The following is a 13,370-nucleotide window of genomic DNA, read 5'->3' as shown; positions in this document are numbered from 1 at the left end:
TATCTGAGCAATTGTATAGAGTTAATTGAATTAAAGTAGTTTTAATTGAGTTTTATTTTGTTACACACTTATTCTCATTTATAGTATTTTGTCCATTTTTGTGGTGGACCTTTAAGATGTCTTAAAATAATTCTGTTAAAAATGGCAGAGAAATGCATCCCTATCAGTATTTTGGGGGATATTGGTGTTGGGATCAAATTCTAGTTGGTGACTAACTTTTAATTCCCTTCCTTTTATCTTCAGGTATGGCTTTCCCAACGAAAGGCTAAGAATTCAAGAACGGTCTTAACTGATCCTTCATCAGATCTGAATTTTAACAAATGCTTAGTTTCAGCAGCCTTGAAAAAAGCTTGGCCTAGCAGTCAGTGACTTACTTGCACTTTTTTGCACATAGATTTAAAATAAAATAGTGCTATTAATTTGGATTAGGTCCTATTATTACAGAGTAGCTGTAATTTATGAGTGTATAGTAGTATACTGACTGCTAAGTGTTCTATATAGTGTTTGCTTTACTAATCACCTAATTCATTGCAGTTCATACTTATTGACTTAAAGTTTAAAATCACAATCTGTAGGCTTGAAGAATTGCTTTAAAACTTTTTTTTTGTGGTAGAACTGGAAGTGATCTTAAGGTTAGCAAATAATTGTCAGTATTAAAAGATGGCATTATTTAAAATAGTCCTGCTGCAAGAAAGGCACTTCAGTGAATATGTGACTAGTAAAGCTTAAATGTGCTTGGGTCTAATAGATTTCATGAAATACTGTAATTTTGGGATTGTAAATGAATGGATTAAACAGGTTAAGGCCAGGATGTTTAAAATAAATGCAATATTAATCTGCACAGATAAACTTCTTTTTAAGATTAAGATTTGAAACTACTGTGCCTTAACTTGTTGCTTTTCTTAAAATGAACTTTTGTAGTTAATGATCATTTAAATCCATTTTGATAAACCTGCTGTTAATGTTTTCTGTGAATGTTTTCTAACTTTGTCTTGGTAATTGCAATTTAACTAGGTGCGGTGGCTACTAAAGTTCGAAGGCACGATATGCGTGTCCATCCTTACCAAAGGATTGTGACCGCAGACCGAGGTTAGTTTAGTTCTGCAGTTCTTGTTTGTAAGAAGTGCTTTGAGTGTACATGAGATTTGCAACACCACAGCTGGTTAACCAAATACCCTATTTTGACCCATTCATTATTTTTCTCCAAAATCTGAACAGTTCATATTTTAAACCTTTGGGAATGCTTGTGGTTTTAAAAAAAAAACAATTGTAAATTCGGCTTTCCCAGCTCAATTAAATATATATACTTTGATATATTTAATAGAAATGCTATAGCTGATACAGTTTTAAAAATGAAAGAACCATCTGCATCAGGAAATGCTATGAAATCAGTGCTGCAATAATTAATTTGGTTGTGTTCCCTTCCTCCCCCCCTCCCCCAGTTCATTCTTTTAATTGGTGTGGAAATATCAGATTGGTGTTGCAAAATAAAATGAATGGATGGTTGCTTAATGAGAAAGAAGTAAAGGAATAAATGCCTCCTGTCTGTGTCTGGAGAAATCTGAAGATTTAGATTCCTTTTTTTTCCAATAAACTTTTGAGCCACTGTACTGTATATTATGAGGAGGATGCATGTTCTCAGATACCTAACTGAATTCAGAAAGGTAAGGGCTGTGAAGATAACTTCAAAAGTTGTTTGAGTTTGAATTAGTAAGGGTAGGAGGAGGGAGGGTGTTTTGGTGTTTTGGTTTTTTTTTTGGTTTGTTTCTTTGTTTGTTGGTTTTTTTTCCAAAATCTATTTCTTGGTATTTTCCTTTTGCTGCTAAAATGTGTAACCTGAAGGAGAAGCAACTTTTGAAGTCCTGTTGGTGAGATGACATCCAATATTTGGGCATCTCTCTTTAACCTTTGAATGGAAAGTAAATCTTCATTTTTCTCCTGTTCCTCAAGTGTCATACCTTTGGACCCCTGAATGAAGTATTTAAGCTTATTGAGAAAACTGATGTTTTCGGTTTATTGACATTGACTAGGACGTAGTGTAGGGGATAAATTCTTACCCCATCCCTGCTGTGGGTTTCGGCAAGTCATTTAATCTCTCTGTGTATGTTTTCCCATCAGTAAAATAAGGATAATAATACTTCCCTACCTCACAGGGGTGTTGTGGGGGTTCTTGTTTTGTACAGGGCTTTGAGGATGCAAAGCATTACGTGCCAAGTATTATTATTCTGGTCTCATCCAAATCAGTGTTGTGCAGGTTTCCATGATACTGTAATATTCAAAAGTCAAATTCCAATGACAGATCTGACATCGCCTAACACTGACTACAGTTCTCTCAACCTTCCATAAATTGACTACAGGAAAGAATACAGATTTTGGTCAATTAAGTAACAGGGGCCCTCCTGGATATTTGCTATATTTATGTAACACTTTCATCTTTCATATGATCCTAGTCTTTACAGAAAATGTAAAGCTGATAAAAGACACTACTTTAGTTTTCGATAAGATTGTTTTATATCACTGCACACTATTTGCAGCCCATTGTTCTCATTTCTTGAGAACTCTTCAGTCGGGCAACAGGGTATATAATCAGTAGAAAATCATAGCCCATGTTTACAAAAAAAAAAACGATTATAAAAAAGGAAATAGGTTTTAATATTTTCTAATCTTTTTTTCTATCACATTCAAGAGAAATAGGTAGTAAGGTTGTCTTTCAAAGTTAGACCTGATGTTGCAAAAATCAGTTTTTCATGATCTGTAGTGGTAGTTTCAGGTGACAGGTGAGGCTACCTTTTTGTTTAATTAGATATTTGCCTGAGACGGCTAGTAAATATACTGATAAAGCAGAGGTGGGGGGAAGTTGGGGGTTGGTGCTGTCAGGGAGAAAATACCAATTTGTAGTTTTAAGTTCATCGTTGTAATGTTTACTGAACATAAATTTTAAATACTTTTTGAAGTGCCTAGGTGCTACATCTGGGTCACTTTAAAGTAACTGAAATTACTTTATTGGTATCATTTCACCTTCTTTTAAAATACAGCCATTTTCTGATAGAACAGCATTCGTCTCTAGCAAAGTGGAAACCCACTGTGTTAAGTAGATAAATAAATATCTTACCTCCTGTGGAATAAGTCATGCATACATCTCTCTTACGAAAACCATACCGATATTTCAGGAGAGCCTTATTTTGAAGTCTTACCTAAGTAATGTCAGTGTATATTGAGAAACACAAAGTTAATTTTACAACTGAACTTCATTGTATTTTGAATTTCAAATCCAAGGTTACCACTGCACAGATTTAAAAGTTTCACAAAAATGTTTTGGAGAGAACTTTGTTCCGCAATAAAAATGTCTTTTAATGTTCTAAAATTATATTGTAGAATTAAAATGCTATCAGTATTTACCATATTCACCTATTTGATTGTTCTGTCACCAAGATAATTCTATAGCTATGGCCATGAAAAGCAATGTCAGCAAACCGAAATACTTTTTTTTTTCAATGAGAAAATTTTTTATATAGTTAAATGTCACTAAATCTATCTTTGCATTCATCGGGTCTAAAGTTGGGGTTTTTTTAATTCTAAATTGACTTTCAGATGACTTTGTTGTACTACTGCATTCACTTTTTAAGTAGTTTTTTATTCTTTTGTTTTTTTGTTGGTTTTGTTTTGGGTTTTTTTTCCAGAGATAAGCACTGCATTTAAAGCAAGAATCCCCAAATGTGTAAATGTTTTACAACTAAGCATTTAGAATTGGTGAAGGGTTGGAAAATATAGCTCATTTTAACTCAGAATAAACTCCCAGTTTATAAATAATACAAAATTGAATTTGATGCCTATAACAGAGAGACTGACTGATTTAATTGTAATAAACTGTAAATGGTGTTGCACAGTTGACAAACCTGTGTGTACTGTAGAAGGCCAGAGACTTGGCAGAGGATGTATCACAGGTGTACTGGTATTTTTTAAAAATAGCTTGCTTTGATTTTAAACTCCACAAGAAATATTAATGCTGAGAATTTTCTTGAATTTATCCAAACCAATTGTCACATAATTTATGTGTAAATTTTAATACTATTTAATCAAAATTGTAATCAGTATCAATATGCTTTAAGAGTCTGTTTCTAGTATACCTGTGAAGTGGTAAGATTGTGCCACATGAAATATTTTTTTTTCTTTTTGAAACAGCTGTTTTAATTTAAACAAATCCCACTAAACATGATTCTAAAAAAAAAAAAAAATCAGGGAGTGTTTGGTCTCATTTATGTTACAGTAGTAATTTTTGGTAGTGTTATGAACTGTATCGTAAATGATAGGCCATTTTTATTATGTGAAAGTAAATGAACCCACAAGAAAGATTGTTAGTCAATGGTATCTGTGAATATTACACCTACTGGACTTCATTTTATGTAATGGCACAAATCTGACTTTGCACTGAATACCTTTCTCACTTTCATCTCCTCTGCCTTAGTCAAAATGGCAACAGTACAAAAACTTTTATCAACCTCAGAATTTATTAGCTATAATTAAGCTGTTGAATGAGTCTTAAAAAAAAAATCATACTACTGTTAAGTGGACCAAGTTTGGTGAAGGGGAATGCGAGAGAATGATTAAAGAAGGAATAGCTCAAGAACATTGGGAATGATAACTTTCCACTTGAGAACTTTTTTATGTTTTACTGTAATTTGTTTGTGTTTGGGTTTCTTTTTGTTTTGTTTTGTTTTGTTGGGGTTTTGGTTTTTTTGGGGGGGGTTTTTTGCAAAAGAAAATAGTATTTACAGGTGGCTTCTTTTAAAATATAAAAATATAAAGCAGGAATGTATATGAAATGTCAGATTTTATTGTATTTGCAGAGTATTAGCTTTGAAAATGAATAAAGAGAGCTGTTTGTAGTTTTAAAATGCCTTATTAGTATCAATTAGATATTTTCTCTATTTTTTCATGTACTTAGAGCTTTTTAAGTATAGACTTTAAAATGGCAGGACTTTTACAGTGTTTACATGGAAGTGCATTTTATAAGTGTCCTATATGTGTAAAATAGTATTTTGAACAGGAAAATGCTGGCTATAGTAGGAGGCTGAGCATTTTCCTGGTTCCCACGGTGATGCCTACGTTGCTAGACTACAGTTTAGTACTGCTTTGTATCATGAGGCCAAGAAATTCCATGTTGTTTGTAAATAGAATAAATGAAAGGCAATAAAAAATTTATTGAACAAAAACCCTTTGTTTGGCCCATAGTTTGTTGAACCAAATTGTTTCTCTTAAGTCCAGAATTCCTTAGATGACTCCATTCTTTTAACAACCAGTTATTAATAATCACATCCATCATTAATAGTTGCTTTAATGCTTGCACCTGGGGAAGTACTAATGCTTAATAGCAGTCAGATACTGATGCTGTGCACTGACTGTTGTTCCAGAAATCTTCTACCCAGTTCAAGAACTGTTCATTGTTTTTTGTTTTCCAATTTCCTTCATCGACTGCTACTAACCATTAGTCGTTAGTCATATTTTATCTCTATTTTTCCTGTTAACCGGTTTTGTGGGAGTGGGCTTCTCCTTCACGTGTCCAAATCATGATGGAGGGCTGTCATGATTTTATTGCATTCTGTAGATGGTGTCGATCAGTATGTCAGAATTAAACATGCTTGTTTTTTTTATTAGTTGTGATTAGTTTTCATGTTGTCATTAAGCCGTCACTAGCTGGAACTAATCTCTTCTCTATCTTTTCTTTCTTTTTTTTGTTTTGTTTTTTTTTTGTTTCTAACCACCCAGCCGCCACCGGCAACTAACCTATGACCTTCTGACCTCTGAACTCTTCACCCAATGATGACCTGACCATGCCTGCCTGCTGATCAGTTAACTGGTAAACGCCTTTGCTTGCCTGTCTTCAGTGCAGCGAGCTGGGGCACTTGTCCGTTCGTCTTACCATCTAACAAAACAGACAAAGAAATTGTTGTCCTCCAACTCCGCTTTTTGTTGTTCTCCTGTTTGGGTGAAAGTGGTTCTAGAACCTGCACTGAATAGTAGTAAAGCAATAAGGTCCAACTCATCCCTCCGCACTGATCATCCTCTAGTGTCCCGCCCCAAGCGAACGGTAAGGAGGCCTCACACAAGATGGAGACAGATGTCCCTTAACTACCCGATGACAGAGGCAGTTACTGTGAGAGACTTCTAGGAATATTTTTCTTCTCAGAAAAAAAAAAAAAATAAAGTCAAAGCTCTCTCTGAATGTACTGTGTGATGATGCATCATGCATGAACCTTTGGTCAGGGATGTCATTGGGGAAGGGATTCTAAAAAGTATTCAAAATTTGATACGCCGTTTAGTCACTACCAGTGCCCTCAAAGGGCAGATGTTGCAGCCTTTTTTCTATTGCCTGCCAAATTGGACGTTTTAAAGGAAAGTGTGCCATTGAAATGCAGATTATGATGACTTTTCAGAACTACATTAATGCAGAGGACAAAACAGCAACACTATTAAAGTGAAATACAAGTTTAAATTGTTTTAACCATATTTTAATCTCCTTGGAAGATTACATGAGAACAAGGTACATGCATTATGTGTCACATTACTGGGCAAACTGTTCAAATATTTTTTTTAAACTTCCCTGTATAGAAAAAATTTCATTAAGGATGTAAAAGCCATGCTTGCCTATTTGCTGTATACATGTAATGAAATTGTAGATAAAGTGTAGTGCATTGAAACAAAATGAACAAAAAAGTAGATACTTTTACTATACAAGGGTGCTGGTGCAGAAAAAAAAATATATTTTTGGAAATGTAGCATTTTATACTTTCAAGTGTTATAAAAAAAAGAAAAAAAGAACAAAGAAACCCTTTATTTCATTAAATGATTTTTTCTGGTGGTTGTCAAGAAACAAAAGACCAAAAGAGCCTTTTAGTCTTTCTTTTTTATTTTTTAAGTATTGGAATAAGTCTAAAGAAAAGGAAGTGCCTTATTTTCTTCATGGTCATTTAGTCAAATGTCTTGTATAATCAGCTTCTCCCTCAGACAAGTTACTGCATGCCACTCAGACGCCCAGTATGTGAAAGAAGCTGTGAGGGAAGACAAATGATGAGTTGACCATATTAATTACCTGATTTTTGCCATACTAGTGTGATGTGACTTTGCCAAAATCTCATTATGCGAAATATTTGCTAAGTTTTTGTCAAACCGGCCCATTATTATTTCAACCACTCTAGTTTTTAAATCATAGCAAATGCCATACTTGTGCAATGTAGACCGAAGGGTTCTATGATACAGACTGTCTCATGCTAAAGGAGATTATTAGCTGACAAATGTTTGTAGAGCTGGAAGTCTGTCATTTTTGTTCAGGGATGGAGAGGAGTTTTCTTGATTTTGGTTGAAATAAATATACATCAACTATCGAAGGCTTCGGCATCACCAAGAAAACTGATGTTCTGTGAATAATGAAACTGAAAGTGCTTGGCTGGTTTTCAGTTAGTTACTGAACATGTCCCCAGTTTTCACAAACAGCTCCTGCAGTAGCAAACAGCATGGAAGTTATTTATTTTTCAGCTTGTCTTTGACTATTGTTAGATCTTCCCTGTTGGCTTTTCTTCAAAAGATAAGCAGGAGAGGGACATCAGCTAGTTGTTTGAAGTCCAGCTAAACTTTATTTTTAACCTTTGTTTTCCACATGAGGTTCAAATAGCTGGGCAATTGCAAGAGCTGAAGCTGTTGAACGCACAGTATTTAATTCTGAAAACATTAAGTATTACTTTGTGGGGCTCAGTACTAAACTTGGCAAATATCAGGTGATAATTTTAGTCCCCTCTTGTCAACTTATTCGCCTCCTGCAAATCTTCACAGCTTCCAAATGAAAGGTCAATAGTAAGCTAAGAGGGCTTACATTTTTAAGCACCTGCATGGTGACCTCATCTAACATCTTGTCTCACCTGGAAATAATTATCAGTTTATTTACTATGCAATAGACATTCATCCTTTCGTATTCAGCTAGATTTTTCTTTATTGTGCCACCGGCTTTGTCTTCCTGTTACACATACAGTTGTGTTGATTTTATTTACAGTATATGCTGTGCCATTTTGATTTTATTTTGGTTGGTTGGTTGAATAAACTTGCGACACTCGAACATTTGAAGAGAGATTTGCTAAAACTATACCAGTATTTGATCCAGTTTCATCTCAACTGTGATAAAACCTGGACATTTTAGACATTTATCAAAGGTCTTTTCTGGGGGGTAGGGGAAGTGTATGGAATAGATGTGTGACATGTGAAAGTAATGTTTGCTCTGAACAAACTTCTGAAAACTTAGTTGACAAAATTTTGGATCAACTTAAAAAAAAAGCATGACTTTTGAAATCTCTGAATGCCTTGGTTCTCAGTATTATCATTCTTTAATGACTTTTTCTTTATTAAAATAAGTAGTTTTAAGACTTCTTTCTGACAGTATTATGTAATTTTTTTAGAGTGGGTAGATGGGAGTGTCGCTTGTATGTAACCGTACAGATGACATGTATTTGTCTATTCTTTATTATCTTAGTAGTTTCATGCTATGTATGTACCATAACCAACCTATTGCCTATGAGAAACATGTAAGATAATGTATTTACAGCCATTGTTACAAGTTTATAATGTATTTTTCTATCTTGTTTTATATGTATGTTATATAACATTCAAAAGAATTTTTTTCCTGATTGAGAAAAAAGGATACAAAATGCAAAACCCACAATTTTGATAACTGAAAAATTGCCAATTGTTTTGCAGTACTTTATTATATTGGGAGTGTTGTCTTTCTTGGGCTTTTAGTTAGCTACTGGATGAATACATTAGACATATTTGGGTTTTAGTTGGGTTTTTACATAGCTTGCATTTTAATTCTTTGGTTCTTTGCTGTTTCTATTAACCCATAGCATTATTTTAATAAATGTTATAATACCAACCTACTAACTCTGGACTATGTCTGTTTATTAACCATTACATGTTTAATTACGATAAACAAATAAAGACGGAAGAATGTAAAGTCTTGAGTTACTGGACTAACCCTGAAGAACGTGACCACAGATAACACAACGTGACTTGTTTTTATGTTGTTTGTCAGCTGACATTCTGCACACTACTATTAAGTTGGCTTTGGTCATTCTGGCCTCTTACCTTGGGGAATAGGTGCCAGTAGAAATGGGAACAAAGTAGCATTTTTTGAGACATTCTTGTAGAGTCTTGCCACTTGCCTTTCAGCATCTGCATTACTAATTCCACACTTTCTTTTTCTTTCTCTAAAATAATTACTGTCAGCTCACAGCAAAAGAGCAAAGATGCCAGTACATTGGTAAATCATGACTGTGTACAGAAACCAGTTTGATTCTTTGTTGAACCATTCAGAGGTTGCAGTTAATCTCACAGTAATTCGTGATTCGTTGGTTTTGGCACCTGATTCATGTTGCATCATGTGACATTTCAAAATACTTCTGGATAGAATTGTTGTACATTGAAATACAAAATCTGGGAGTTTTCCTTGTGAAAAGTGCCTTATTGTCTTCATGCCACACTATTTTCAAGTATCTTTTTTTTTTTTTGTATTTCTGCTATAGTCTGTCAGTATTGCCTAGCTCAGGGGAGTACAACATGTAAGCCAAAGGTCAAACTGGATCTTTTCCTAATGACTGCAGAAAGTACAAAAATACACCTTTCATTAAATTACCAAGCAACAGCCATTTCAAATTCCAGGGCTGCCTTTATGTGATCTTCATCCCTGTGGATGACTTGAGCAAAACAAATGCAGGGAATTTAAATGGCGAAAATGCTGTTTTGAATGTACATCTATGCAAATATTTTTACAGAAACATTTCCCTTTCTTAGAACTTAAGCTGTCTGAAGCTCCTTTACATTTCCCAGGTAGTTCTCCTAGATTTGTAATCTTAAATTGACAGTAATTACACCTAATATTGAGGGAGATCCTCAATGTAGATAACTTTTCTGATGTCAACAGTTTTTGTGAAATCCCATTTTTTTTCCTGTAGATGGTAAAAATTCAGATGAGGAGACTGAATCTGTTCAAATGCCTCCTTTAATTTATGATGTTTGAAACTATTTATCTTGAAATCCATACAATATAAAACTTGAGTGTTAAAGGGTTCTCACAGTATTGGTAGTAATTAAAATAGAAAGCATCTTTATTTTATAGTGAAGAATAGTCTAGCTTTGATAATGTTTGTTAGTTTTCTAATGGCATGTAGTTCTTTGTTTTACAAAAATTTTAGGTACAGATAAAATATCAATGCATTTTGAATAGTTTCACTTGTACAGATTATACCAAACCTTTTGACTGGATAATGGCACAAAGTGTCATTACAGAGCCGATAATTTATATTCCTAAAGAATTTTATCAGAGGCGCACATTTAAGCTTGGTGAAGTATTCTCTCCATTTTAGGTGAAACTATTCAGATGGAACAAAAGTTTAATATTTTATATTGAAGAATATTTCTATTCCCAGGACTACTGCTGTCCTGTAGTATTTTTATTATTTTGTATTTTTATCAATAGATATTAACTACTGTCATACTTTGTTCACAGTGCATTTTCATCTCATTCTTCAGTATATACAATAGTGAAAGTTGCTGTAAGTTTTGTAGTACTTTAAAGCTAAAGGACAGCAAAAAAAAGGGAAAAACGCTAAAATCAAAATACTATACATTGTTGTCCACCAAAGGCATTTCTCAATTTACCTAAGTGCCTGTCTGAAAATTTAACTATTTTATACTTCGTCTGCTTATAGGAAAGAAACAAAGTGGTTTTAGAACTGAATTTAAGGATGACTTCAATATTGCTAAATAACTGAAGTTAGGTTCATATTATTCTGAGGTTAAATTGTCTTAACATTCAAGAAAATCATACATTCAAGACAACAAATTTGGTTTCTTTGAGAGTATTTTTGTGCATGTCATCAATCCATGATATATTTCATAAAGAGTTTTCAAGGATTTTTATTAAAGGTATTTTTAGTGAGCATATGTTCAGTGTATACTGACAATATTGATCCTTTATTTGAACATATCTTTTAAAAGTATGTCAAAAATCTACATGTTAGGAATTGTTTATTGCCAGACTGTACTCTAGGAGGGGGACCACTAAAAGGTTTTCTACCCTGAAAATGCAGGGAAAAATTGAAGTGTGTTGCCATCCATTAAGAAATTACTTTAACTTGGGGGAAACATGCTTATGAGTATATAAAACTGAATTCTTTGTGTCTGGGTAAAAAAATGTTATCATAAGTACCGTTTTGTACAGAATGGAATCTGAGTAACACATTCCTAGGGCTGGAAGTATATAATTGTTACTGGAATTTCTGGTTTGTTTTAATGTATTTGATATATTTTTCTAAAACACTTTTAACGGAATACTGTCCAAATAACACGTGAACCATAACATTAACACGTGATACTCAATGTTGAATCAAACTGGTTAACGAAAGTACAGTGCTCTTCCTTCTCTGTGCCTGTGCACTAATTGCAGGTGGTATGATTCTGCATAGGGGCTAGGGGTCAGGCACAGCGGGTTGTAGTGCTAATTTCTTAGTGCCTGCAGTTCGGGTGTCCGTCTTCAACAACAGAATAACTGGGGGGAATCTGCCTCCCAAGGCAAAGATTAACTGAGATTTGAAACTCTTAGAAGAATTAGCAGCAACAATAAAATAACATATATACATATATGCTTTGACTTGTATTATGGCAGTTTGTGTGAAACATTTAAGGTTTTGTTTGTGCGAAATAATGTATTCCGAGGGGAAAAGCAAACATGGACATTGCCAAAAGACATGTAAATAAAACACCATTTATGACTGTACATTATGTGCAATAAAGTAATTGGAAAAAGTGCATGTACTTTATCCTCAAAAGTAAACTGACAGCTCTCAAAGCTGTAACTATAGTTTTATTTTCTGAAAAGTTAAATTTTATTCTGTATCTAAACAGCAGAATAAAGAATGTACATTTTCCCACTTAAATTTTCATTAATGCTTTTAGCAGTGTTATGAAGGATGTTAATTGTTCAAGAGGCTTAAATTTTCATGGTCGTCTGATTATCGGTGTATTTTGCTTAACAGTTTCTTATCACATATGCTGTTGTTTGTAACTGTAAATGGAGCAAGTATGCATTATATACCATAAACATGCAATACACTTTTTGCATTTAGATTTGTGGATGCACCAATTCTATAAATTTCTTAAAGATGACCAAGTGATTTTGATGTTATTGTACTTTTGTAAGCAAAACTGTTACAATTGTTCTGAGCAAATAAGGAAAAGGAGTACTACTATAACTTTAACATACTGTTTTGTGGGGGAGTTTCTGATTACTATAGAAAATTAAGACTGCCACCCTACCTTAGTATCAACCTAGCGAGACACACATATTGGAGAAGAGCTAGATTATGGTTTTTTACATTTTCGTTAATATTTATGTGATGATACCTGGTTTTAGTTGAGGACAATTTCTCTATCAAGGTATTTACTAAAAATTCCTTCTGCTTTGCACTGCTTAAATAAAAAATGGTTTGCTTCAGAGGGAAGCGTGCAATAGATAAGGTTAAGTATGGCATCTTTGGAAGTCTGGTAGAGTAGGGGAGAGGAGGCTAAATGTCACTGTTAAGGTACACTTCTTCTTTAGTCTCCCAGTAAGGAAGAAAAATTTGGCATAATTAGCCTTTGAAGATACTTCCATGATTAGTCTCAACAAAGTGGTAGCATATAGTCATATCTTGGTAGTTCATAGACTGTAGAGATACTACTTGGCCCATGCCACTCGAGCAAGTAAAGCAGCCCCATGTCATCTTTGCTGTTACTCTGAATGCCAGTGCAAGCATGCCCGTACCCTTTAGTCCTGGCATGATGTGTTGGGCACAACCTCACCTTCTATGCTGTCTTTGGCTGCTCTGTGCAAACCCCCTCCTTCATCCATCTGGATCCCTAGAAAAGAGAATTGTGTTGACTTTCCTTATCTCTAGCACCAAGTCAGTAATACCCGGGTTTGGTCACGTTCATGCTAGGAATTGCATTTATTGGTCTACAAATTAAAGTTAAATGTGGAATTTAATTACTGGAAAATTTCTATCAACAGACTTCACTGCTGTTCTACCAACACTGTCTGTGTGCGTTTTGGTATGTTTAAGGAGGATGGCCTGATGTTACTACATGGCTCCTTGTTTTTTGCTACAGTTACAGTAGTTCCCTTGAGGCAATACAAACTTAAATGGTTTTTTGTGTCAAAATAATGAGAGGCATTCATACCAAAGAGTACAAAATGCAGTGTTTGAAGTTACTGTCTTGTTGGTGTTCAGGTCTACCAACAAAAGTAGTAAGAGTCTATCTAATTGCTTTCTCAGTACCCCTATGAAGTT

At 34.2% G+C, this 13,370-nt stretch overlaps 1 protein-coding gene across 9 annotated transcripts in view; it reads left to right on the top strand.

Annotated features, from left to right (window-relative positions):
* The window catches only part of QKI (QKI, KH domain containing RNA binding), a 155,994-nt gene extending 143,828 nt beyond the window's left edge, over positions 1-12,166 (top strand). For 5 of the 9 annotated variants that reach the window (XM_051811275.1, XM_051811273.1, XM_051811272.1 and 2 more), the window contains 2 exons: positions 1,015-1,089; positions 5,767-12,166. In XM_051811275.1, the coding sequence (XP_051667235.1) occupies positions 1,015-1,089; positions 5,767-5,783 (92 nt within the window). In that variant the 3' untranslated portion in view covers positions 5,784-12,166. Of the gene's footprint in view, positions 1-243; positions 1,090-5,766 lie in introns of those variants that run through there. The other 4 variants (XM_051811277.1, XM_051811276.1, XM_051811278.1 and 1 more) reach the window with 1 other exon arrangement.
* Positions 12,167-13,370: the final 1,204 nt, after the last annotated feature.

Source organism: Manacus candei, unplaced genomic scaffold (genome assembly GCF_025592945.1).
Source record: "Manacus candei isolate 608988 ecotype Guabito, Panama unplaced genomic scaffold, ASM2559294v1 h1tg000081l, whole genome shotgun sequence".
Classification (NCBI taxonomy): domain Eukaryota; kingdom Metazoa; phylum Chordata; class Aves; order Passeriformes; family Pipridae; genus Manacus; species Manacus candei.
Note: the sequence above shows the minus strand (reverse complement) of the source record. Positions and strands in the feature narration are given on the sequence as shown.